At 45.7% G+C, this 25,477-nt stretch overlaps 3 protein-coding genes across 3 annotated transcripts; all 3 read left to right on the plus strand.

The window, feature by feature from the left end:
* Window positions 1-490: 490 nt before the first annotated feature.
* HCAR1 (hydroxycarboxylic acid receptor 1) lies at window positions 491-6,328 on the plus strand. Its single transcript, XM_019978108.2, has one exon. The coding sequence runs from the start codon at window positions 1,227-1,229 to the stop codon at window positions 2,232-2,234; it is 1,008 nt and encodes a 335-aa protein (XP_019833667.1). The 5' UTR covers window positions 491-1,226; the 3' UTR covers window positions 2,235-6,328.
* Window positions 6,329-16,679: 10,351 nt separating this feature from the next.
* LOC109571510 (ubiquitin) lies at window positions 16,680-17,137 on the plus strand. Its single transcript, XM_019978039.2, has one exon. The coding sequence runs from the start codon at window positions 16,789-16,791 to the stop codon at window positions 17,020-17,022; it is 234 nt and encodes a 77-aa protein (XP_019833598.2). The 5' UTR covers window positions 16,680-16,788; the 3' UTR covers window positions 17,023-17,137.
* A 1,904-nt stretch (window positions 17,138-19,041) lies between these two features.
* HCAR2 (hydroxycarboxylic acid receptor 2) lies at window positions 19,042-21,155 on the plus strand. Its single transcript, XM_019978038.2, has one exon. It carries the CDS (start codon window positions 19,178-19,180, stop codon window positions 20,267-20,269), a length of 1,092 nt encoding a protein of 363 aa, XP_019833597.1. The 5' UTR covers window positions 19,042-19,177; the 3' UTR covers window positions 20,270-21,155.
* The last annotated feature ends 4,322 nt before the right edge of the window (window positions 21,156-25,477 follow it).

Below are 25,477 nucleotides of genomic sequence, written 5' to 3' on the forward strand. Positions count from 1 at the left end.
TGCCAAAGCAGGAGACCCAGATTCAACCCCTGGGTTGGGAAGATCCCCTAGAGGAGGGCATGGCAACCTACTCCAGTGTTCTTGCCTGGAGAAATCCTACAGACGGAGGAGCCTGGTGGACTACAGTCCATGGGGTTGCAAACAGTTGGACATGACTGAAGCGACTTAGCACACACAGGTCTTTGGAGCAGACTAACTTTACCCATGACAGTTTTGGAGATAAACTCCTTGACCAACTGCCGCCACCCATGGGCTGAACACATAAGTAAAATGAAAAACATACAGACCTTGGTGCTCCACTCTTTTAAGCAGGCGGATTTGAGAAACTCAGAGCCCAATCCTCTTTTGCTAACAGCAGAGGGAGAACCCGGCTCCCAGAGAGGCTGTTTCATGAAGAGGGACATGAGAAGTGGCTTCAGATTCATTTCATGGTCTCAGTGGTGCAGCTGGTCACGGGGTCCAGGGAAGGATGCCCAGGGTAGGAGGTGCCAGAGAAGGAGAGGAAGGGCGACTCACTTCAGAGAATTTTTCAAACAACCAAACAAGTGCTATTTTAGGGATTTTTTTTTTCCCCTCCATAGATCCTTCTGATTTTGAAGTGCTGTATTTTTGGGTCTGGGCGCAGGAAGTGGCCCTGAGGAGCGGCAGAGCCAAGCCTCCCCTCTCTGGCACCGCCTGGGAGAGCCCCCACGGGATGAGGGTGAGGTTGGGGCAGTCAGGCAAAGGTTAGCGAGAAGAGACCCAGAACAGCTCCAGGAAATGTTTGTGTTTCTCCACTGGGGAGGGAGGAAAAACAAGCTTTTTTTTTTGTTTTTTGTGCCTTTTGGGTAGCTTCGCTTAATCCTCCAGCTAGGAGAGGCTCTGAAGAGAAAGAGAGAGGCTGGAAAGAAAATTTCATTCTGGGGCAGGTCCCAACAACTCCTCTCCCGCATGGATTTCCTTGGACCAGCCAGCTGCTTCCCAGAAATGACAACTTGGTGAAGTCACCTGTGTTTCCAGGCCCTGGGGTGCTACCGGCTTCAGCTCTTGGGCCCGGAGGTGGGGGGTGGGGGCTGGAGATGGACCGCTTGTGATCCAGCCTCCACCGCAGCGCTGCATTTCCTGGCTGAAGTTTCTGTTCTCCGGGGGGCGCCTGCATCCACGTACATGTGCGGTACCTGCCTCCCACGGTGAAGAAGTTGGAAACGGCACAGCCCGGCACACAGAGCACTGGTCCTCTGTCCACCATGGCCAACAGGTCGTGCTGTCTCATCCAGGGGTACCACATGCCCGAGGTGATGCCGTCGCTGCTAATCCTCGCCTTTGTGCTCGGCATCCTGGGCAACGGCGTCGCCCTCTGTGGTTTCTGCTTTCACATGAAGACCTGGAAGCCGAGCACTATTTACCTGTTCAACTTGGCCGTGGCCGACTTCCTTCTGATGATCTGCCTGCCCTTTCGGACAGACTACTACCTCAGACAGAGGCAATGGGCGTTTGAGGATATTCCTTGTCGGGTGGTGCTCTTCATGCTGGCCATGAACAGGGCGGGGAGCATTGTCTTCCTCACAGTGGTGGCTGTGGACCGGTATTTTAAAGTGGTCCACCCCCACCACATGGTGAACACCATCTCCAACTGGACTGCGGTTGGCATTGTCTGTGTCCTTTGGACCCTGGTCATCTTGGGGACTCTGTATCTTCTGTTGGAGAACCATCTGTGTGTGCAAGAGAAGATCATAGCTTGTGAGAGCTTCATCATGGTATCGGCCAATGGCTGGCATGATGTCATGTTCCAGCTGGAGTTCTTTCTGCCCCTTGGCATCATCTTGTTCTGCTCCTTCAAGATCATTTGGAGCCTCAAGCAGAGGCAGCGTCTGGCCAGGCAGAGCCGGATGAAGAAGCCTGTTCGTTTCATCATGATGGTGGCGGTGGTGTTTATTGCCTGCTACCTGCCCAGCGCGTTGGCCAGACTGTATTTCCTCTGGACGGTGCCCTCCAGCGCCTGCAATCCATCTGTCCATGTGGCCCTCCACGTCACCCTCAGCTTCACCTACATAAACAGCATGCTGGACCCCCTGGTATATTATTTTTCAAGTCCCTCATTCCCCAAATTCTACACCAAGCTCAAAATCTGCAGTGTGAGACCTAGGTGTCCGGGATGCTTCAAGAGGCCAGAGGGGATGCCCACTTCCAACCTTTGTTGCAAGAGTTGCATCAGTGTTGCAAATAGCTTCCAAAGCCAGTCTGAGGGGCAGTGAGATCTCCAAATGTAACGGATGGCACCAGGACAGACAGACGGACAAAATCAAGGAGGATGGATTGGTGACTTAGAAATACTCCATGCTGAGGGGTGGTGAGCCTTGAAAATGCCATTCTTTATTAGCTGTATACGCCTCACTCTGTTGGATATGAAATGCGGATCACTATGCCTTTTTGGAAGGTTCCACTTGAGAAGTGAGTCAGTTGCATTTATATAGTTTGATTCTAATGACAGAGGCGTGTGTGTGCGTGTGTGTGTGTGTGTGTGTGTGTGTGTGTGTGTGTGTTGGGAAGAGCTTGGCCCCTGAGAAATTTTAAATGGCTCAGGTGAAATGTACTAATGTTTGAATCTGTCATTCTGTCATGTTCTCTCCCTGGGGGAGTCAGTGAATTTAATGACCCATCCTCTGATCTTAAATCCTTGCTTTTCTTGGAAGATAGAAACTGGGGTAAGTCAATATTTTTATTTCAGGCAGAGGGAGGCTCTTTAGAGTGGGATGTCTTGGCCCTGAAGATTTTCATCTTCCCAGGGTCCCTCTACTTTTCTGACTTCTTAGGAGCCTAAGAAGAATGACAGCAAAAACAATATGCTGCCAGCGTTTCGGAGCTCCATGCTGTTCTGCAAGTATTTGCATTTCAAAGAAGGCACTGAAGGATATGTTTACCTGTCCTGATTTTTCCAGTGGAAGCTGGAAAAGTCCTGAAAAAGTCCTATTAGCCTTTGGGAAGTGCTGAGTCCAGCGAAATTGCTTTGGCTGCTTGTAATGTGACTACGAGTTTAAATTATTCACTCATTCGTTTTCTATGTATTTACTGAATTAATATTCTGTGCCAGGTACTTTGCTAGTGTCCCTTTGACCTGGAGGGTCCTTAGTCAACTTGTGTGTTTTGGGGGAGGGGACAAACAGAGAAGTTAATGACCTTCACCCTTATGATAACTATAGTTTCTGGACCTGTTCTCTACAAACACCGCTGTTTTCCTTTTACTGTAGGATTCTATACAAACACCAAAGTGTGGGAAAGGTAGTAGGCCTTGCGTACATGAATTTCCCAATATGCCCATGGGGTCTCAGAATGAGACGATTGTATGAAATGACATGCTGCTTCTGCCCTGGATTAGGGGGAGAGATGCCAAGCTGATCTCAGCTCCATTCTCAAGTCACAAAGTGGGGAAAACATTCTTGGTTCCTCTCTTTACACGTTCTCAAATCCCCAGGGGATTCTCTCCAATTAAAACCCTTGCATGCATGCTAAGTCGCTTCAGTTGTGTCCGACTCTTTGTGATCCTATGGTCTGTATCTCACCTGGCTTCTCTGTCCATGGGGAGTCTCCAGGTAAGAATACTGGAGGGGGCTACCATGCCCTCCTCCAGGAGATCTTCCTGACCCAGGGATCGAACCTGTACCTCCTATGGCTTGTGCATTGCAGGCAGACTCTTTTCCGCTGGGGAAGCCCATTAAGACCCTTCAGATCAGATCAGATCAGTCACTCAGTCGTGTCTGACTCTTTGTGACCCCATGAATCGCAGCACACCAGGCCTCCCTAGTCCATCACCAACTCCCGGAGTTCACTCAGACTCACGTCCATCGAGTCAGTGATGCCATCCAGCCATCTCATCCTCTGTCGTCCCCTCCTCCTCTTGCCCCCAATCCCTCCCAGCATCAGAGTCTTTTCCAATGAGTCAACTCTTCGCATGAGGTGGCCAAAGTACTGGAGTTTCAGATTCAGAATCAGTCCTTCCAAAGAAATCCCAGGGCTGATCTCCTTCAGAATGGACTGCTTGGATCTCCTTGCAGTCCAAGGGACTCTCAAGAGTCTTCTCCAACACCACAGTTCAAAAGCATCAATTCTTTGGCGCTCAGCCTTCTTCACAGTCCAACTCTCATATCCATACATGACCACAGGAAAAACCGTAGCCTTGACTAGACGAAACTTTGTTGGCAAAGTAATGTCTCTGCTTTTGAATATGCTATCTAGGTTGGTCATAACTTTCCTTCCAAGGAGTAAGGGTCTTTTAATTTCATGGCTGCAGTCACCATCTGCAGTGATTTTGGAGCCCAGAAAAATAAAATCTGACACTGTTTCCACTGTTTCCCCATCTATTTCCCATGAAGTGATGGGACTGGATGCCATAATCTTTGTTTTCTGAATGTTGATACCAGTGCTGCATTCTTTGGCCTCAAAACACCCATCTAGGCTGTCCCTGGCCTTCCCAGATGGCGCAGAGGTAAAGAATCTGCCTGCAATGCAGGAGAACCAGATTCCATCCCTGGGTCATGAAGACCTTGGAGAAGGAAATGGCAACCCACTCCAGTATTGTTGCTTGGGAAATCCCATGGACAGAAGCCTGGCGGGCTACGGTCCATGGGGTCACAAAGAGTTGGACATGACTAATTATGCACATATGTATATATATTGTTCCTATTAACTCATTTTTAAGGAGCACTGCACAGCCCAGAGATGGAAAATATGGGTTGTACAAAGTAGATCAATCTAAGTTCAAATGCCAGCTTAGCCACTTACTAGACGTGTGACCCGGGGGCGGATTTTATTTAACCATGTTTAGCTTTAATTTCCTCATGTGTCAAACAGGGGTAACAATAACATTGACATCAGAAGGTCTTTGGCGGACTCCATTGGTGGCTTAGTGGTACTGGTAAAGAATCTGCCTGCTAATGCAGGGCACATGGGTTCGATCCCTGATCTGGGAAGATCCCACATGCCATGGAGCAGCTAAGCCCGCACACCACAACTACTGAGCCCGTGCGCTGCAACTACTGAGGCCTGTGTGCCTACAGCCTGTGCTTCACAACAAGAGAAGCCTCTGCAATGAGAAGCCTGCGCACCACAAGGAGAGGAGCCTCTGCTCACTGCAACTAGACAAACCCTGCGCAAAGCAACCAAGACCCGGCGCAGACAAATAAAAGATGGTTAAAAGGAAAAAAGAAGGTTGTTGGGTGAATTCACTGAATGTAAGATCCTGAAGCACAGGTACTTTGTTTACTCGTAAATCCTTGGAGTCTAGAAGTGTGAATGCACACCGTAGGTGCTCAGTAAATTGAATGAATGAGGAAGTGTATGTAAAGCATTAAGTGCATTGCCTGGCAGTCATGCTCAATGTTCTGAGGTATTATGTCAACACACTTTACACATAAAGAAACCGAGGCACAGAAGCAATTTCCCCTGGCGTTCAAAGCCCGTAAGGAGCTACTCTGCTGTCACTCTGTTAGTTCCCCTGCTTCCAGGGCAGAAGTGAAAGTAAGGATTCTTATCAGCTTCAAAGAACTCTAGACAGAAATCTGTGAAAAACCTGCACTTCTGCTTTAAACTTTATTCTTAGTTCACTCTTTCCTGGGCTGCCCCCCTGTTGCTCCATCTTAATAAAAACAGATTCCAAAACAAAGCCTGTATCCTGTGTGTCATCCTATATCAAAAGAGTCATGAGACTTTACCCTCCAAGAGAAAAAAAGTCCAAAAAATCCAGGAGCTCATGGTAGGCTGAAAGTGTTAGTCGCTCAGTTGTGTTTATCCAACTCTTTCAGACCCCATGGACTGGAGCCCACCAGGCTTCTCTGGCCGTGAGATTTTCCAGGCAAGAATACAGGAGTGGGTAGCCCTTCCCTTCTCCAGGGGATCTTACTGACCCAGGGATAGAAACTGGGTCTCCTGCATTGCAGGCAGATTCTTTCCCATCTGAGCCACCAGGGAAGCCCTAGTAGGCTGAGGTTCTCATTAAAAAACAGCAAGAACAAACCAAAAGACAGATCCAGACCCCAACCACAGTCTTGATTCTGATTTTGCTTCTTTCAAATTCACAGGATGTGGTGAAACATAAATGTTATCAAGAAGCCTTCTTCAGAAATTGTAAGGAACCGATGTATAGCTCTGTTGATGAAATTTTGTTTAAACTACCTGGAATAGGGAAATGTCATTGATGTAGAAGAAAATGTTGTCTCCTTTGACTCAGGGTCTTTCAGGAAAAGTCACATAAAAGTGAGAAGGGATAGTAAACCATTATTGTTCACAAATTCTATGGAAAAAAAGAAGTACCTTTTATTGGTGCTGACTATGAAAATAAAGATTCTGGACTATTCTCAGAATGGGTTTCCTTACCCTTTCCTACAACTGCCATGGTTAGGATGGTGTCTGAGGTCACCAGAGTGCAGGGGCTGCTGGGTGGGATTAGAACTCTGAGGTGGGAGGTGGACACACTGCGATGCACACTCTCAGCTTGCTGCCTCCTGGGCCTTCTCATTCGCAGTTTTCCAATATGACGCCATACCCCACCATCTCAGTGAGTCCATAAATGGCTTCAGGATTAGCTATCTCATTTGAAAGGCCAGTGCAAAGAGAAAATGCAAGGTCCCTCATTCAAAAAGCATAAAGCATTTCAAGATAGTGACAGCAAGGCATAAACTAAACACAGAACCCTTCTGAACTCATCCATGAAGCTGGAGCCCTACATTTTCAAAACTAATTAATTGATTGAGTGAGTTTTGGCAGTGTACTGGCTTAGTAGTTGGCACACAGGCTTAGCTGACATGGGTGGGATCTTCCCGGACTGGGGGTTGAATCCATGTCCCCCTGCATTGGCAGGATTTTTAACCACTGGACCACCAGGGAAGTCTGCTGCTGCTGCTAAGTCACTTCAGTCGTGTCAACCCCATAGATGGCAGCCCATCAGGCTCCTCTGTCCCTGGGGTTCTCCAGGCAAGAATACTGGAGTGGGTTGCCATTTCCTTCTCCAAGGGAAGTCTGGGGCCCTACATTTTATATAGACAGAGTTTGTGATGGAGCAGCATAAACAGATGGGCTCAGAGATGGGCTTACTCTGTATTCAGCTTCCAGTGATGATATGGTTTCATTCATTCATTCCCTCTTTCAAGGAACATTCATTAGGTACCAGCTCTGTACCAGGCACAGTGAAAACCCAAGCGAAAAACATAGCCCTCACCCCGTGGGTTCCAATGTAGAAACCAAGGAAAAACTAAATTTACCATTCAGGGTAACTGCAGTGAAACTGGTCAACTTGGGGTTCTACAGGAGAAGCCAGGGGCCCTTAATCCTGGTTGAGGGAACTGCAGGAAAATCAATGGGACCGGAACGGAAAGTCTAGGCTGGGCCACGACAACCTGATAAGAGGGGAAGCTGTGAGATCCCCCTGGGTGAGAAGGGTCTGCTCACAATCTGTCCTGACAGAAGAGTCATGAGTAGACTTGCAGATCTCTTTCTTTTTAGACAAAAATTCAATGTATTTCATTACAGAAGCATGTTATGTTTTCATTCAGAAATCAAGGAACACACAGATATATAAAGTAAGAAGTAAAGGTCTTCCTTTCTTTAATCTGATTTCTAGAGGTGGTGACTTTTAACATTTGGAATACAAACATACTTGCACAAAGGTAATGAATCTTTCATCTTGTTAAAGGAAGATAGAAAGATAGAGTTTTGCAAGATATTTTATCATGGACAGTTTCCTACATCAGTGTGCGCATGCTCAGTCGTGCCTGACTCTGTGACCCTATGGACTATAGCCTGCCAGGTTCCTCTGTCCATGGGATTTCCCAGGCAAGAATAACGGAGTGGGTTGCCATGCCCTTCTCCAGGGGATCTTCCCAACCTAGGGTGCCATGCCCTCCTCCAGGGAATCTTCCTGACTCAGGGATCGAACCCAGGTTTCCTGCATCTTCTGCATTGGCAGGCAGGTTCTTCACCACTGAGCCACCTGGGAAGCCCTTCCTGTCAGAATAGAGATCAATTTCCTTTTTGAAATTATATCTTATTGTGTAAATGAGCCACATGTAGTTTATTCAACTAAGAGACATTTATTTCTAATTTTCCTCTATTGTCAGGATGCTATGGTGAACATACTGAATGATTTATCTTTGGTTTGTGTCAAAGACTTTGGAAGATAGATTCTTAGACATGGAATTGCTGAGTCAAAGGCACACTGGGTGAGGTCGAGTGCACAGTGGCTGAGAGGAGAACCCTTGGAGTTACATCTTGTGTGTTCCAATCTTATCTCCTTTTTTTACTAGCTGTGTGACCTTGAGAAAATTACTTAACCTCTCACTGCTTTATTTTCCTTGTCTGTAAAAGAATAGTACCTATGTATACTACCTATCTCTTAAAGCTGTTCTGAGCACTAAATGAGTTTAGCTGTATAAAGCCCCTACAATAGTAACCAACATTCAGTTCAGTTCAGTTGCTCAGTCGTGTCCGACTCTTTGCGACCCCATGGACTGCAGCATGCCAGGCCTCCCTGTCCATCACCAGCTCCCGGAGCTTGCTCAAACTCATGTCCATTGAGTCGGTGATACCATCCAACCATCTCATCCTCTGTCGTCCCCTTCTCCTCCTGCCCTCAATCTTTCCCAGCATCAGGATCTTTTCCAATGAGTTAGTTCTTCTCATCAGGTGGCCAAAGTATTGGAGTTTCAGCTTCAGCATCAGTCCTTCCAATGAATATTGAGGGCTGACTTCCTTTAGGATGGACTGGTTGGATCTCCTTACAGTCTAAGGGACTCTCAAGAGTCTTCTCCAATCAGATCAGATCAGATCAGTTGCTCAGTCGTGTCCAACTCTTTGCGACCCCATGAATCCCAGCACGCCAGGCCTCCCTGTCCATCACCAACTCCCAGAGTTCACTCATACTCACGTTCTTCGAATCAGTGATGCCATCCAGCCATCTCATCCTCTGTCGTCCCCTTCTCCTCTTGCCCCCAATCCCCCTCAGCATCAGAGTCTTTTCCAATGAGTCAACTCTTTGCATGAGGTGGCCAAAGTATTGGAGTTTCAGCTTTAGCATCATTCCTTCCAAAGAAATCCCAGGGCTGATCTCCTTCAGAATGGACTGCTTGGATCTCCTTGCAGTCCAAGGGACTCTCAAGAGTCTTCTCCAACACCACAGTTCAAAAGCATCAATTCTTTGGCGCTCAGCCTTCTTCACAGTCCAACTCTCACATCCATACATGACCACAGGAAAAACCATAGCCTTGCCTAGACGAACCTTTGTTGGCAAAGTAATGTCTCTGCTTTTGAATATGCTATCTAGGTTGGTCGTAACTTTCCTTCCAAGGAGCAAGCATCTTTTAATTTCATGGCTGCACTCACCATCTGCAGTGATTTTGGAGCCCAAAAAAATAAAGTCTGTCACTGTTTCCACTGTTTCCCCATCTATTTGCTATGAAGTGATGGGATCAGATGCCATGATCTTCGTTTTCTGAATGTTGAATTTTAAGCCAACTTTTTCACTCTCCTCTTTCATTTTCATCAAGAGGCTCTTTAGTTCTTCTTCACTTTCTGCCATAAGAGTGGTGTCATCTGCGTATCTAAGGTTACTGATATTTCTCCTGGCAATCTTGATTCTAGCTTGTGCTTCATCCAGCCCGGCATTTAGCATAATGTACTCTGAATATAAGTTAAATTAGCAGGGTGACAATATACAGCCTTGATGTACTTCTTTCCTGGTTTGGAACCAGTCTGTTGTTCCATGTCCAGTTCTAACTGTTGCTTCCTGACCTGCATATAGGTTTCTCAAGAGGCAGGTCAGGTGGTCTGGTATTCCCATCTCTTGAAGAATTTTCCACAGTTTATTGTGATCCACACAGTCAATGGCTTTGGCATAGTCAAGAAACCAGAAGTAGATGTTTTTCTGGAACTATCTTGCTTTTTCGATGATCCAGCAGATGTTGGCAATTTGATCTCTGGTTCCTCTGCCTTTTCTAAAACCAGCTTGATCATCTGGAAGTTCACAGTTTACATACTGTTGAAGCCCAGCTTGGAGAATTTTGAGCATTACTTGACTAGCGTGTGAGATGAGTGTTATTGTGTGGTAGTTTGAGCATTCTTTGGCATTGCTATTCTTTGGGATTGGAATGAAAACTGACCTTTTGCAATCCTGTGGCCACTGCTGAGTTTTCCAAATTTGCTGGCATCTTCGCAGCATCATCTTTTCCTATTTGAAATAGTTCAGTTGGAATTCCATCACCTCCACTAGCTTTGTTCCTAGTGATGCTTCCTAAGGCCCACTTGACTTCACATTCCAGGATGTGATCACATCTGGGTGAGTGATCACACTATCATGATTATCTGGGTCCTGAAGATCTTTTTTGTACAGTTCTTCTGTGTATTCTTGCCACCTCTTCTTATCTTCTGCTTCTGTTAGGTCCATACCATTTCTGTCCTTTATTGAGCCTATCTTTGCATGAAATGTCCCCTTGGTATCTCTAATTTTCTTGAAGAGATCTCTAGTCTTTCCCATTCTATTGTTTTCCTCTATTTCTTTGCCCTGATGACTGAGGAAGGCTTTCTTATCTCTCCTTGCTATTCCTTGGAACTCTGCATTCAGATGGGTATGTCTTTCCTTTTCTCCTTTGCTTTTTGCTTTGCTTCTTTTCTCAGCTATTTGTAAGGCCTCCCCAGACTGCCATTTTGCCTTTTTGCATTTCTCTTTCTTGGGGATGGTCTTGATTTCTGTCTTCCATATAATATCACGAACCTCTGTCCATAGCTCCTCAGGCACTCTGTCTATCAGATCTAATCCCTTGAATCTATTTGTCACTTCCATTGTATAATTGTAAGGGATTTGATTTAGGTCATACCTGAATGGTCTAGTGGTTTTCTCTACTTTCTTCAATTTGAGTCTGAATTTGGCAATAAGGAGTCCATGACCTGAGCCATAGTCAGCTCTCGGTCTTGTTTTTGCTGACTGTATAGAGCTTCTCCATCTTTGGCTGCAAAGAATATAATCAATCTGATTTCGGTATTGACCATCTGGTGATGTCCATGTGTAGTGTCTTCTCTTGTGTTGTTGGAAGAGGGTGTTTGCTATGACCAGTGTGTTCTCTTGGCAAAACTCTATTAGTCTTTGCCCTGCTTCATTCCGTATTCCAAGGCCAAATTTGCCTGTTACTCCAGGTGTTTCTTGACTTCCTACTTTTGCATTCCAGTCCCCTATAATGAAAAGGACATGTCTTTTGGGGTGTTAGTTCTAGAAGATCTTGTAGGTCTTCATAGAACCATTCAACTTCATTTTCTTCAGCATTACTGGTTGGGGCATAGACTTGGGTTACCGTGATACTGAATGGTTTGCCTTGGAAACGAACAGAGATCATTCTGTCGTTTTTGAGACTGCATCCAAGTACTGCATTTTAGACTCTTTTGTTGACTATGATGGCTACTCCATTTCTTCTAAGGGATTCTTGCCCACAGTAGTAGATATAATGGTCATCTGAGTTAAATTCACCCAGTCCAGTCCATTTTAGTTCGCTGATTCCTAGAATGCCGATGTTCACTCTTGCCATCTCTTGTTTGACCACTTTCAATTTGCCTTGATTCATGGACCTAACATTTCAGGTTCCTATGCAATATTGCTCTTTACAGCATCGAACTTTACTTCTATCACCAGTCACATCCACAACTGGGTGTTGTTTTTGCTTTGCCTCTGTCTTTTCTTTCTTTCTGGAGTTATTTCTCCACTGATCTCCAGTAGCATATTGGGCACCTACCAACCTGGGGAGTTCATCTTTCCGTGTCCTATCTTTTTGCCTTTTCATACTGTCATGGGGTTCTCAAGGCAAGAATACTGAAGTGGTTTGCCATTCCCTTCTCCAGTGGACCACGTTTTGTCAGAACTCTCCACCATGACCTGTCAGTCTTGGGTGGCCCTATATGGCATGGTTCATAGTTTCACTGAGTTAGACAAGGCTGTGGTCCATGTGATCAGATTGGTTGGTTTTCTGTGATTGTGGTTTTCAGTCTGTCTGCCCTCTGATGGAGAAGGATAGAGGCTTATGGAAGTTTCCTGATGGGAGAGACTGACTGAGAGGGAAACTGGGTCTTGATCTGATGGGTGGGACCATGCTCAGTAACTCTTTAATCCAATTTTCTGTTGATGGGTGGAGCGACCAACATGAAGTAGCTCTATTTTTTTTTTTAAGTTATTATTATTATTTTACTTTTTGACCATGCTGTACAGTAGTGCCCTGACCAGGGATCAATTCCACGCCCCCTGCATTAGAAATGTAGAGTCCTATCCGCTGGACCACCAGGGAAGTCCCTGGAGTAGCTCTACTTCTATTAATCCTTATTATTATATTGTATTAGCTCTTATTAAAAACCTTGATAGATACCACCAAATTACTCAACAAAAAGGCTGAACCAACTTAGACTCCCCCGATAGTGTATGAAAAAGCCTTCTTCCACACTCTCGCCAATGGGCCCTTGTTTGGTTGGTTTGTTTAACAAGCATATTTTTTTCTTCTTTTTGTAAAAACCAAACAAAAACTTTCACTTCTTTAAAGTGATAAAGTCTGGCTTATCAGCTTTGTTTGTGTGTGTGTTTGATGTTGTACCTAGAAAGGCTCTGCCTAAGCCACAGTCATGCTGAATTACTCTTAGGATTTCATAAGAGTTTTATGCCTTATGTTTAGGTTTGTAATCCATTTTGAGTTCATTTCTGTGTCCAGTTCAAGGAAAGGACCCAACTTCATTCATTTGCCTGTTTAGTCATCTAGTAGAAATGGCAACCCACTCCAGTGTTCTCGCCTGGAGAATCCCAGGGACGGGGGAGCCTGGTGGGCTGCCGTCTATGGGGTTGCACAGAGTCGGACACGACTGAGTGACGTAGCAGCAGCAGCACTTATTGAACAGATGGTTCTTTCTCCCATGGATTTGTCTTAGCACCCTTGTTGAGAATCAGCTGACCACAGGACTTCCTTGGTGGTCCAGTGGCTAATGCAGAGGGCCTGGGTTCAATTCCTGGTCAGGGGACTAGATCCCACATGCAGCAACCAAGAGTTCAGGCATCACAACTAAAGTTTCCACATGCCGCAGTGAAGATTGAAAATTCCAGCACCACAACTAAGGTTCAGCACAGCCAAATAAATAAATAGATACTAAAAAAAAAAAAAAAAAAAAGATGAAGAAAATCATCTGACCATAAATGCAAGAGTTTATTTTTGAACTCTCAATAATCCTGCTCTATTGATCTATACATCTATTCTTATGCCAGAATCACACTGTCTTGATTATTATAGATTTGCAGTTAAGTTTTTAATTGCAAAATGTGAGTCCTCCAACTTTGTTCTTCTTTTTCAAGATTATTTGGTTATTCTGGTTTGCCCTCAGACTTTTTAAGTTAAATTTAACACTGGGTTTCAAAACTCTGAAATATCCTTCTCCTTTCTTTTAATGTCTCTGCTAGTCAGTATCGCCAGTTTCCTCTGCCCACTAACTTTCGATTTCTCCTACTGTATCCTCTTCACGGGAGGTACAAAGGTCTCTCATTTCCCAAATGTCCCAACTCAATGTCATTTACTACCTACAGAGTCCAGGTCCCCCCAAACAGTACCAGTGAACTCTGCTTCCTGAAGCCCCTCCCTTATGTGGCCCCTCCCTGCAAAACATGGACTGACTCAGCGACTCGCCCTGGCCAGTAGAAAGCGGTGGAGGTGATGTTCTGGGATTTCCAAGCCATGGCATTAAGAAGGTCTGCATCTCTGTGCTCCCAGTGCCAGGGGCCCGGGTTCGATCCCTGGTCAGGGAACTAGATCCCACATGTCACAGCTGGGTGTTGGCATACTGTAACTAGAGCCTGGTGCCGTGGAAGGAAGGGAAGAAAGAAGGGAGAGAGAGATAAAGAGAGTCTGCTTGTGTGCTTTTGGAAATGTTGAGTAGCCTTGAAGAAGTCCAGCCTACTCAGTGGAAAGAATATGTGAAGAGGCTGTGTACAGATGCCATAGAGAGAGACCCAGACCATATGAAGAGGAAGAGATGCCCAGGCATCCCAAGTGGCATGCGTGAGCCTGCCTGCCATCTAAGAGACCCCAAACAAGGACTGACTAGCTAAGCTCAGTCAAGCCATGATAATACAATGGTGACTCTTTTTTTTTTTTTAAACAGTGACTGTTTTAAGCCACTAAATTTTGTGGTGGTTTTTGAAATAGTAATAGATCACTGAAACAGAAACCTCAGCTACGTTCAACGACACACAGTGAGAGTGCCTAAGTCTAAGCACTAGACCACCAGGGGCAGATGAATAAAACAAGCCCTATTGCACAGTACAGGGGAATAGACCCAATGTCTTGTGATCAATCAGAATGGAAGAGAATATGAAGAATATATATGTATATGTAAATGTATAGCTGAGTCATTTTGCTACACAGCAAAAATTAAACACAACATTGGGTTTCCCTCATAGCTCAGTCGGTAAAGAGTCTGCCCGCCAATGCAGGAGACCCAGGCTCGATCTCTGGGTCAGGAAAATCCTCTGGAGACGGAAGTGGCAACCTGTTCCAGTACTCTTGCCTGGAGAATCTCGTGGATAGAGGGGTCGCAAAGGGTCAGACACGACTGAGCGACTAAACCGCCACACCAAACACAACATTGTAAATAAACTATACTTCAATAAAAATTAAAAAAAAAAAAGACAAACCATGAATTACTTAACCTCTCTAAGCCTCAGGTTTCTGGTCTGTGATCATAACAGGGCAACTCCTCATGGATTTCTGAGAGGATTAAATGAGATCATGTTTGTACAGCTCTTAACCGCATGCCTGGCACAAAGCAAGCAGTTGATAAATGAAAGCTATTGTTATTTTTAATTTTAAAAAGTAGTTCCATCCTGCTCTGGGGCACATTCCAGTTGTGATAAGAGAACTAAGAAGGGAGCTTTGAGTTAATGGTGAAAGTCATAAATGCTAAGTGGAGTTCCCCCAAACTTGGTGGAATCACTGCCTGAGCTGTTGAAATGAATCACTAAAACAAGTTTCTGTACAACTCATGTACTAGTAAGAAAAAAAAATGCATAAAAGGAAGACAGGAGCAAGATAAAACATGCCCATGACACAGTAGTAAGACTGGGAATTCCACAGCAGGGCCAGGAGCCAGGGAGGCCGGGATTAACACTCTTTCTGAGCAGTGGTGAACTTGGGTTTAGAATCCTAGGATGTGAGAGCTGGAAGGGATCTGGAAGATGGTCCCATCTTCCACATTACAGATGGGAAGTTCAGGGGTTAAGAGGTTTCATGGGCAATGATGGAGCCAGAAAAAACCATCCAGGGCCTCCAACTTCTCTCTCTCTTTTTTTCCAAATGAAACAATTCCTATTCTTGTTTTTTCCTAATTTTATCCAAATATTATGAAATTATAAAACTTTCAAAGGTGGACAGAGTTGGGGAAGGGGAGGGTGGGACGAATTGGGAGAGTAGCATTAACATATATACACTACCAAGTGTGAGGGAGATAGCTGGTCAAAAGCCACTGTAAAGCACAGGGAGCTCAGCTCGGTTCTCTGTGATGACCTAGAGGGGCGAGAGGAAGGCTCAAGAGGGAGGGGATATATTTATACTTACAGCTGATTCACACTGCTGTACAGCAGAAACTAACACAGCTTGTAAAGCAATCAGCCTCCAGTTAAAATTTTTTTAAGTAATAAATAAAAATAAACAAATAACAGTTTATGAGGGGAAAGAAGAATTAGGGGATTGGAATTGACATATAGACAGATAGTGAAGTTGCTCAGTCGTGTCCAACTCTTTGTGACACCATGGACAGTGTAGCCAACCAGGCTCCTCCATCCATGGGATTTTCCAGGCAAGAATACTGGAGTGGGTTGCCATTTCCTTCTCCAGGGGATCTTCCCGACCCAGGGATCGAACCCAGGTCTCCCGCATTGTAGGCAGACGCTTTACCATCTGAGCCACCAGGGAAGTCAAGGCATATACACACTATGTATAAAATAGGTAACTAATGAGAACCTACTGTAGAGCACAGAGAACTCTACTCAGTGCTCTGTGGTGATCTAAATGCGAAGGAAATCCAAAACAGAGGGGATATATACGTCTTGATAGCTGATTCAGTTTGCTGTACAGTAGAAAGTACCACAACATTGTAAAGTAACTATGAAGTGAAGTGAAATCGCTCAGTCGTGTCCGACTCTTTGCGACCCCATGGACGGAGGAGCACCAGGCTCCTCCATCCATGGGATATTCTAGGCAAGAGTACTGGAGTGGGTTGCCAAAAATTAAAAACAAAACAGAAAGAAAACCTTACAAAGGGAAGATCACTTGCAAATTTCAGTTCCCGGAAATAACTATTGTGAATAGTTGGATTTTCTGACTCTTAGCTAATACAGGCCCTTAGGGTTACTTTCTAAATGTCACTGACAAGTCCACATTCATCTGAGAAGGGAGCAGGGTATTGACAGGCATCAAGGATAGGAAACAAATGCTAGTCATTTCACTTGAGTCTCACCACACCCACACAATGTGACCTCAATCTGGTGCAGCCTTACAGATGGGGCAATAATATAATAAGAGGCAGTATAGTGTATTGGTTAGGGATGCAGGCTTTGAAGCCAGTGCCAGATTCAAATCTTATGACCTGTGTAGCCTTGACTATATATACGGCCAACTTCTGTGAGCTTCACTTGCCTCATTTTGAAATAAAAGCCACTTAGACGCGGCTGGCATTGTTGGGTTCCTGTGTCGTCTTGGAGGTGACTCAGCGTGATTGAATTTTCGGCATCTTCGCATTCACTCACAGGTCAAAATGCAGATCTTCGTGAAAACCCTGACCGGCAAGACCATCACCCTGGAGGTGGAGCCCAGTGACACCATCGAGAACGTGAAGGCCAAGATCCAGGATAAGGAAGGCATTCCCCCTGACCAGCAGAGGCTCATCTTTGCCGGCAAGCAGCTGGAAGACGGCCGCACTCTTTTTGATTACAACATCCAGAAAGAGTTGACCCTGCACCTGGTCCTCCGTCTGAGGGGTGGCTGTTAATTCTTCAGTCTTCTATTCATAATGTTCAATGATGACATCCTTCTGCACTCTAGCTATTTACCCCAATTTAAGTTTAGAAATTACCAGTTCCAGTAATAGCTGAACCTGTTCAAAATGTTAATAAAAGTTTTGTTGCAAAAAAAAAAAAAAGAAATAAAAGCCAGTAGTAGTCCCTCCCGCATGGACTGAAGTCAGGGGAAAACAAGCGAATATATTTACAGCGCTGAGACTGCCACCCGACATGCAGGCAGCTCTCCCTAGCATGACTGCCCACGTCCTCTTCATCACCGTCTTCATCATCAAGTTCACTGCTCCCTGCGTGAGCCCAACATTAGATCATCTTGACTCCTGTTTACTGGGAGGAGTCTACAAACCCCTATGGCAGAACCTGGGTGTGAAACTAAAGAAACAAATGTCTGGGACTTCCCTGGCAGTCCAGTGATTAAGACTCTACACTTCCACCGCAGAGGGAGCAGGTTCAATCCCTGGTCCAGGAACTAAGATCCCTCATGCCACATGATGTGGCCAAATTTTCAAAGATGAAATAAACAAGCAACACAACTGAGAACCTCTTGCACAGCAAGAATTCATTGGACCAAAATATTCCAGGGTAGAAATGTTCTGTTAGGATTTATATACCCAATTATACTGAAAAGCAAGAAAATGATGTGTGAAATGGTGACCTCCTGCAAGGCAGAGTTCAAAGTCTTCTTAGGTCCTCAAAGTTTAATTTGGTAAAAATGGAGGTTTTTAAAATATTACGCACATTGGGCTTCGCTGGTGGCTCAGTGGTAAAGAATCTGCTTGCCGATGAAGGAGACGTGGATTCGATCTCTGATCTGGGAAGATCCCATTTCCTGTAGACCAACTAAGCCCAAGGGCCACAACTACTGAGCCTGTGCACTAGAGCCTGGGAACCGCAACTACTGAACCTGGTGCCCTAAAGCCTGTGTTCTGCAACAAGAGAAGCCACTGCAAGAAGAAGCCTGAGGACCACAACCAGAGAGCGGCCCGCACTCAGAAGCCAGAGCAGCAATGAAGACCCAGCGCAGCTAAAATTAAGTAAAATGTATTAAAAAATAAATCTATAAATAAATAAAATAAAATAAATCGAAAATATCATGCACATTGTGAGGGAGGTTGTATGTGGGGACAGCTGGTAAACAGGAACTCGCTGTACTTTCTGCTCAGTTTTGCTGGGAATTTAAAACTGCTCTAAAAAATAAAGCTTATTAATTTTAATAAATCACATCCTTAACGATTACTTACTTGAGCATGGAGGCATCTCAAAATCTAACATAAACAAAGGAAAAACCCAACTTATTGTAACATACCACTGGCAACCCAAACTGGGTTCAAGTTTTCAAGCATCTTATGAAATGGCATGCTGCTCTCAAATAGCTTCCCCCCACCCCCCTTAGCTGGGAATTAATTGCAGCATTCTGGTGTAGAAAGGCAATCCACGCTTATACGGAGAAGATGGCCTGGAAACATCAAATGCAACACATCTGTTCTCATAAAATACTGCTGCTGCTGCTAAGTCGCTTTAGTCGTGTCCAACTCTGTGCGACCCCATAGACAGCAGCCCATGAGATACTAGACAATTACTATTCTCTTGGCCTTCTGTCCCCCTTCAAAAATCACACACACACACTACCGTTTCTTAAAACACACGCCTGCAGATATTGCACGCAGATTCTTCATGTTTCTGTTGAGCACAGTAAGTTAATATTGCTGTTGTTGTTTTGTTCACTATGCAAGGCAACCACATGACTGTGAATTAATTCTCCTGTGCTAAGTATTCAGTATACGGGCACGCAGGCTTACACATTTCAGTAATTCACAATGACAGTTGGCTTGCCCAAGCATATTCTTTACATTTAGAAAATTTTGTGGGTTCCTGTCTCCCCGGGGGATTTTTTTTTTATTATTACTTGTTTATGCAAACAGCAGGTTGCACAAGAGCCTTGCTGGCTTCTTTTTTTTTTTCTTAAAGTGATTTCGTAGTTTCCTGGTAACCATTCAGTCATCTGTTTCAACACTCTGACATGACATAAAGGCGAGCGCTGAACCACGGGTTCGCCACTCAGAGCCGCACCTCGTTCCCCGAACCTTGGCTAGGTGAGCTGCTCCCTGGCGCCAACGCGATTCACTCATGAACCCTTCCCAACTGCAGAATCATTTTCTGAAAATAGGCGAGAAGAACTGCTGTGTGTTCCGCGATGACTTCATTGCCAAAGTGCTGCCGCCGGTCGTGGGGCTGGAGTTCGTGTTCGGGCTCCTGGGCAATGGCCTTGCCCTGTGGATCTTCTGCTTCCACCTCAAGTCCTGGAAAGCCAGCCGGGTTTTCCTGTTCAACTTGGCCGTGGCTGACTTTCTCCTGATCATCTGCCTGCCGTTCCTGGCGGACAACTACGTGCGGAGGTGGGACTGGAAGTTTGGGGAGATCCCCTGCCGGCTCATGCTTTTCATGTTGGCCATGAACCGCCAGGGCAGCATCATTTTCCTCACCGTGGTGGCCGTGGATAGGTACTTCCGGGTGGTCCATCCCCACCACACCCTGAACAAGATCTCCAATCGGACAGCGGGCATCATCTCCTGCCTCTTGTGGGGCATCACCATCGGCCTGACGGTCCATCTCCTACACAGAACGAGGTTGATCGAGAATCAGGGTTCGAAACTGTGCAGCAGCTTCAGCATCTGTGATGCCTTCCGCTGGCATGATGCCATGTTCCTCCTGGAGTTCTTCGTGCCCCTGGGCATCATCCTGTTCTGCTCAGTCAGAATTGTCTGGAGCCTGCGGCAGCGGCAAATGAACAAACACGCCAAGATCAAGCGGGCTATCAACTTCATCATGGTGGTAGCCATTGTCTTCATCATCTGCTTCCTGCCCAGCGTGGCCGTGCGCATACATATTTTCTGGCTCTTGCGCAAGGCTGGCACGGAAAACTGTGACATCTATCGTTCAGTGGACCTGGCGTTTTACATCACCCTCAGCTTCACCTACATGAACAGCATGCTGGACCCTTTGGTGTACTACTTCTCCAGCCCATCTTTCCCCAACTTCTTCTCCACCTTGATCAACCGCTGCCTGAAGAGGAAGGGGCCGGATGAGTCGGATAACAACCGCAGCACCAGCGTCGAGCTCACTGGGGATCTGAGCACTACCAAGAACGTTCCCGAGGCTTTGATGGCCAATCCCAGTGAGCCGCAGAGCCCCTCTTATCTGAATCCAGTCTCCAGTTAAAAAAGCCAAGCAAAGAAGGGAGATGATCATCAAGCACCAGGATCTCTGGAGAAGCCGTTTGGCTGGTGCACGGAGTAACAGAGCCTTGGTCTGTGGTTTCCCAGAACTTGCAGATTCGGAGAAGCAGATTTAGGGCATCGGTGTGGCAGTGTGGGCTGTTTGCCTATAGAGTGTCTCCACAGGAACCTTGGGGAATGAAGCTTCCAGGTGTCTAAGACTTCTGTTCAATCTTGGACACTTGCAGAACTGAAGATGGCAAAACTGTCCACATTTCTGCTGCTGGAGTGTTGGAGCCACAGAAAGGCCCACTGGCACCTGGGACTCAGCTGGCCTCTTCCTGTCACCTGCCTGAGACTTGTTTGGTTCTCAGCTCCTGGGGCAATGTCTAGCTTCTTGTGGGCTCCCACTGGGATAAGGAAAGCTGTGACTGGAGAGGAATTATTACATCTGAAGGGAGCCCAGGCATCATGAAACAACCCAGGTCACCTGGGTTCGGTGGAACCAATCCTTCCTTCAGCCATGATTTGGCAGAAACGGACCAGATAGAGAGATTCATGAGCTTCCGTTAGTATCTGAGTTTCCGGTGGTGGTAAGAAGGGGCTTCGCCCCAGGAGGGTCTGAGCAGAACAGTGTTACTAAGCAAAAGGAAATGGCATTTATGTTACAACCTTCAGCCAATCCATTCCTCTTCTGTTTACACTAATTTGAAGGCTGAGCAGTTAAAAAGGCTCCAGGGAGAAAGCAGCTTCCCACCTCTGTTTGCTTTTATCACTCAAAGGGAAACGCTGCCCTATGGTTAGAGGGGGGAAAGATTTTCTTCTGGTTCATTTGCTTGTGTTTCTGTTCTTATAAGAAATCTACCCCTTCAATAAACTTTGATATGAGACACACAGTCTGGTGTTGCATGTGTCTGGGTGATGGTTCACAGACACGGACTTCTTACTTAAGCGGAGACCTTTATGGGTTGTTAACTGTGCCCTGGAAGAAAAAAAAAATACCACATACTGTAAAGTGTAAGAAAGGGATGTGGAATCTGAGCCGCAACATGAGGTAGTTAAGTCAAAAATTACATATGCGTTAGAACAAGGATGGGAAAGAGTTGGGAATAAATAGAAGTGATTTAACCTGGAAGGGCAGTACAGACAGGATTGCAAGAGCACTTTGCTTTTATTTAGGGGGTGGCGAATACTGCTAATGGTATGGTGAATGCTGCTATTAGTATTTGTGTATCAAATAAAGGAATCTGGCCAGGCTGGGATTTTTGCATAGGAGTGGGAAGAGAGACCTTCCTATAGAATAGTTTCAGTTCCCAATGCTGGGAAGGAAAGGAGATGTACTGGTTTGAGGTGGTGATCAGTTCAAGTTTCTGTTATATGCTCATTTCCACTCATTGTTCTTTAGCAAGATGAGGCTTGCTTTGACATAGTGACTTGGATGCCGATAAGGAAGGCAGATACTCAGACTCCTGGCCCCAGTGGAATGGCAGAAAAGGAAGAAAGATGGATATTTTGAGGTTCTGAAGTGCTTTCTGAGCAGTTTGCTTGTCTGATTTTTCAATTAACTCCTAGAGACTGAAAGTTAAAAGCAGAGATCATCTTTCTTAAACAGGAAGAGATGATCAGAGAAGCTCAGAGGAAAGCAGGGATTCCCCCAGCCTCAGATGCATGAGTCAGCAGGGAACCCGTTTGTGAAACTCCTATTTGTTCAGAACAACCAAACAACTCACATTTGTCCTTTTGTTCATTCATCCCATCAGCTTGATGCTGAAAGCTCAGTTTCTCTGTACACCAGTGCCGAATCAAATCTTGGAGACAGAGATTTGGGTGAAGAAGAAAAGAATAGCTTTATTGTTTTGCTGGGCAAAGGGGGCTAAAAGCGGGCTAATGATTTCAAAACTGTGTGTCCCCACTTGGGGAAGATAGTGAGAAGTTTTACAGTAATTATTCAAAGAGGAGGGCGTGATCAGCTTGTGGACATTCTTCTGATGGGTTGGTGGTGAAGTAAGTGGGAGTCAGCACCATCAGCCTTCAAGTATGGTGTCTACATGCTGGTGGGCACCATAACATCATTAATCGTTAACTTCTCCCACCTGGAGGGGGTCTCAGTATCAGCAAAATGGCTCAAAGATATTGTCATGTGTTTCTGCGATGGGGAAACAGGACCTTGCCCCAAGGCTGCTCTTGACTGTTTCTGCCTGGTGTGGCATCTCCTTCCTTCTCTAGTTAACAACTGCTTGAGTCTGCTCATCGGAACTCAGGGAAGTTTGTGGAGGCTGAATGAAAGCTGTTTTCTATAATCAAGGAAATGGGGGAAACAGAAAGTCCTTGTGCCCAGGAGCCCCAGAGGGCCCTGCTTGGCATCAAATTTTTATGTATTAAGCACCAACAGTGTGCTGTGGCATTCTGAGTGGTTGTGGAAACAGAGCAAGGAACACGTTCCCTGGGACCCTCTTCTCCTAGAACTTACATTTGCACTGGGGAGGTGGCCAGACAAGAGGTGAACAAATAAATGGAAAGGAAGCCTGGGATGACTCTGAGGACCACGAAGCCAAAAAAGCAGGATGAAAGGCTAAAAAAGGCGTGGTGCTGGGATGACTGGGACGTGACCAAGAGCTGAGCCATGAATGATGAGACGGAGCAAACAACGTGAGAATCTGGAGGAAGGGCATTCTAGGCAGAGGGGATGGTAAATGCAGAGGCCCTCGGTGTGTGAGTCTGCTAGTCTCCCAGAACTGCCATAACAAAGTAACACAAATTTGGTGGCTTAAAAAAAACAAAAACTTGAGATTTCCCTGGTGGTCCAGTTGTTAAGAATCCACCGTCCAATTCAGGGGACATGAAGGATTTAATTCCTGGTTGGGAGAGTAAGATCCCATGTGCCACCGGGCAACTAAGCCCACACTCTGCAACTAGAGAGAAGCCCGTGCACCACAACTAAGACCCGACACAGCTGAAAATGAAAATAGATAAATACTTGGGGAAAAAAGGCAAAATAGCATTCTCAGACAGTTCTGGAGCCCGGGAGTCCACATCAGGGGGTCAGCAGGATTGATTACTTCTGGATGCTCCGAGGAGAATCCACCTCATGCCTCACTCCTAGCTTCTATGGGCTATCAGGAATGTCCTTAACATTCCTGGGTCTGCAGACACATCACTCCAGTCTCTGCCTCCATCTTCACATTGTTACGGACCAGGATTCTTGGCCTTCTTAATCAACAGAAATTGATAAGTGGCCAGACAAGAAATTCAGGCAAGGCTTTATGAGGGCCCTTGTGGCACAAGGTGGGGAGTGAGAGCAAGTAACAGGTTCTCTTGCTGGCTTGCTCCTTGAAGAGGGGTGACCTTGTTCCTTATATGGGGTGAAGGTAGGGTGTGATCAGGGGTCATTCCGGAGGAGTGGCTTAGATGGTTTGCAATCCCTTTCATGGTGATGTGTGCAGGGGGCATGCACAGCACCCTGCTTTTGATCCCACCTCTTCAGAAGATGCCTTAGAAAGCATCACTAAGAACAAAGCTAGTGGAGGTGATGGAATTCCAGTTGAGCTATTCCAAATCCTGAAAGATGATGCTGTGAAAGTGCTGCACTCAATATGCCAGCAAATTTGGAAAACTCAGCAGTGGCCACAGGACTGGAAAAGGTCCGTTTTCATTCCAATACCTAAGAAAGCCAATGCCAAAGAATGCTCAAACTACCGCACAATTGCACTCATCCCAAACACTAGTAATGCTCAAAATTCTCCAAGCTGGGCTTCAGCAATATATGAACCGTGAACTTCCTGATGTTCAAGCTGGTTTTAGAAACGGCAGAGGAACCAGAGATCAAATTGCCAACATCCGCTGGATCATCGAAAAAGCAAGAGAGTTCCAGAAAAACATCTATTTCTGCTTTATTGACTATGCCAAAGCCTTTGACTGTGTGGATCACAATAAACTGTGGAAAATTCTGAAAGAGATGGGAATACCAGACCACCTGACCTGCATCTTGAGAAACCTATGTGCAGGTCAGGAAGCAACAGTTAGAACTGGACACGGAACAGACTGGTTCCAAATAGGAAAAGGAGTACGTCAAGGCTGTATATTGTCACCCTGTTTATTTAACTTCTATGCAGAGTACATCATGAGAAACGCTGGACTGGAAGAAACACAAGCTAGAATCAAGATTGCTGGGAGAAATATCAATCACCTCAGATATGCAGATGACACCACCCTTATGGCAGAAAGTGAAGAGGAACTAAAATATCCCACTCTCGGCATATATCGGAGGAGACTCAAATTTGGAAAGACACATGCACCCTAATGTTCACCACTATTCACAATAGCTAAGACATGGAAGCAATCTAAGTGTCCACCCACAGATGAATATACAATTCAATGTGCTGTATACAATGGAATATTCAGATCAGATCAGTTGCTCAGTCATGTCCGACTCTTTGCAACCCCATGAATCCCAGCACACCAGGCCTCCCTGTCCATCACCAACTCCCGGAGTTCACTCAGACCCACGTCCATCGAGTCAGTGATGCCATCCAGCCATCTCATCCTCTGTCGTCCCCTTCTCCTCCTGCCCCCAATCCCTCCCAGCATCAGAGTCTTTTCCAATGAATCAACTCTTCGCATGAGGTGGCCAAAGTACTGGAGTTTCAGCTTTAGCATCATTCCTTCCAAAGAAATCCCAGGGCTGATCTCCTTCAGAATGGACTGCTTGGATCTCCTTGCAGTCCAAGGGACTCTCAAGAGTCTTCTCCAACACCACAGTTCAAAAGCATCAATTCTTTGGCGCTCAGCCTTCTTCACAGTCCAACTCTCACATCCATGCATGACCACAGGAAAAAGCATAGCCTTGACTAGACGAACCTTTGTTGGCAAAGTAATGTCTCTGCTTTTTAATATGCTATCTAGGTTGGTCATAACTTTCCTTCCAAGGAGTAAGGGTCTTTTAATTTCATGGCTGCAATCACCATCTGTAGTGATTTTGGAGCCCAGAAAAATAAAGTCTGACACTGTTTCCACTCTTTCCCCATCTATTTCCCATGAAGTGGTGGGACCAGATGCCATGATCTTCGTTTTCTGAATGTTGAGCTTTAAGCCAACTTTTTCACTCTCCACTTTCACTTTCATCAAGAGGCTTTTGAGTTCCTCTTCACTTTCTGCCATAAGGGTGGTGTCATCTGCATATCTGAGGTGATTGATATTTCTCCCGGCAATCTTG

The sequence above is a fragment of the Bos indicus genome, chromosome 17 (assembly GCF_029378745.1).
Source record: "Bos indicus isolate NIAB-ARS_2022 breed Sahiwal x Tharparkar chromosome 17, NIAB-ARS_B.indTharparkar_mat_pri_1.0, whole genome shotgun sequence".
Lineage (NCBI taxonomy): Eukaryota > Metazoa > Chordata > Mammalia > Artiodactyla > Bovidae > Bos > Bos indicus.

Bases quoted from the DNA above. Each gene is read 5' to 3' on its own strand.
- LOC109571510 (XM_019978039.2), top strand. From the start codon at position 16,789: ATGCAGATCTTCGTGAAAACCCTGACCGGCAAGACCATCACCCTGGAG.
- HCAR1 (XM_019978108.2), top strand. From the start codon at position 1,227: ATGGCCAACAGGTCGTGCTGTCTCATCCAGGGGTACCACATGCCCGAG.
- HCAR2 (XM_019978038.2), top strand. From the start codon at position 19,178: ATGAACCCTTCCCAACTGCAGAATCATTTTCTGAAAATAGGCGAGAAG.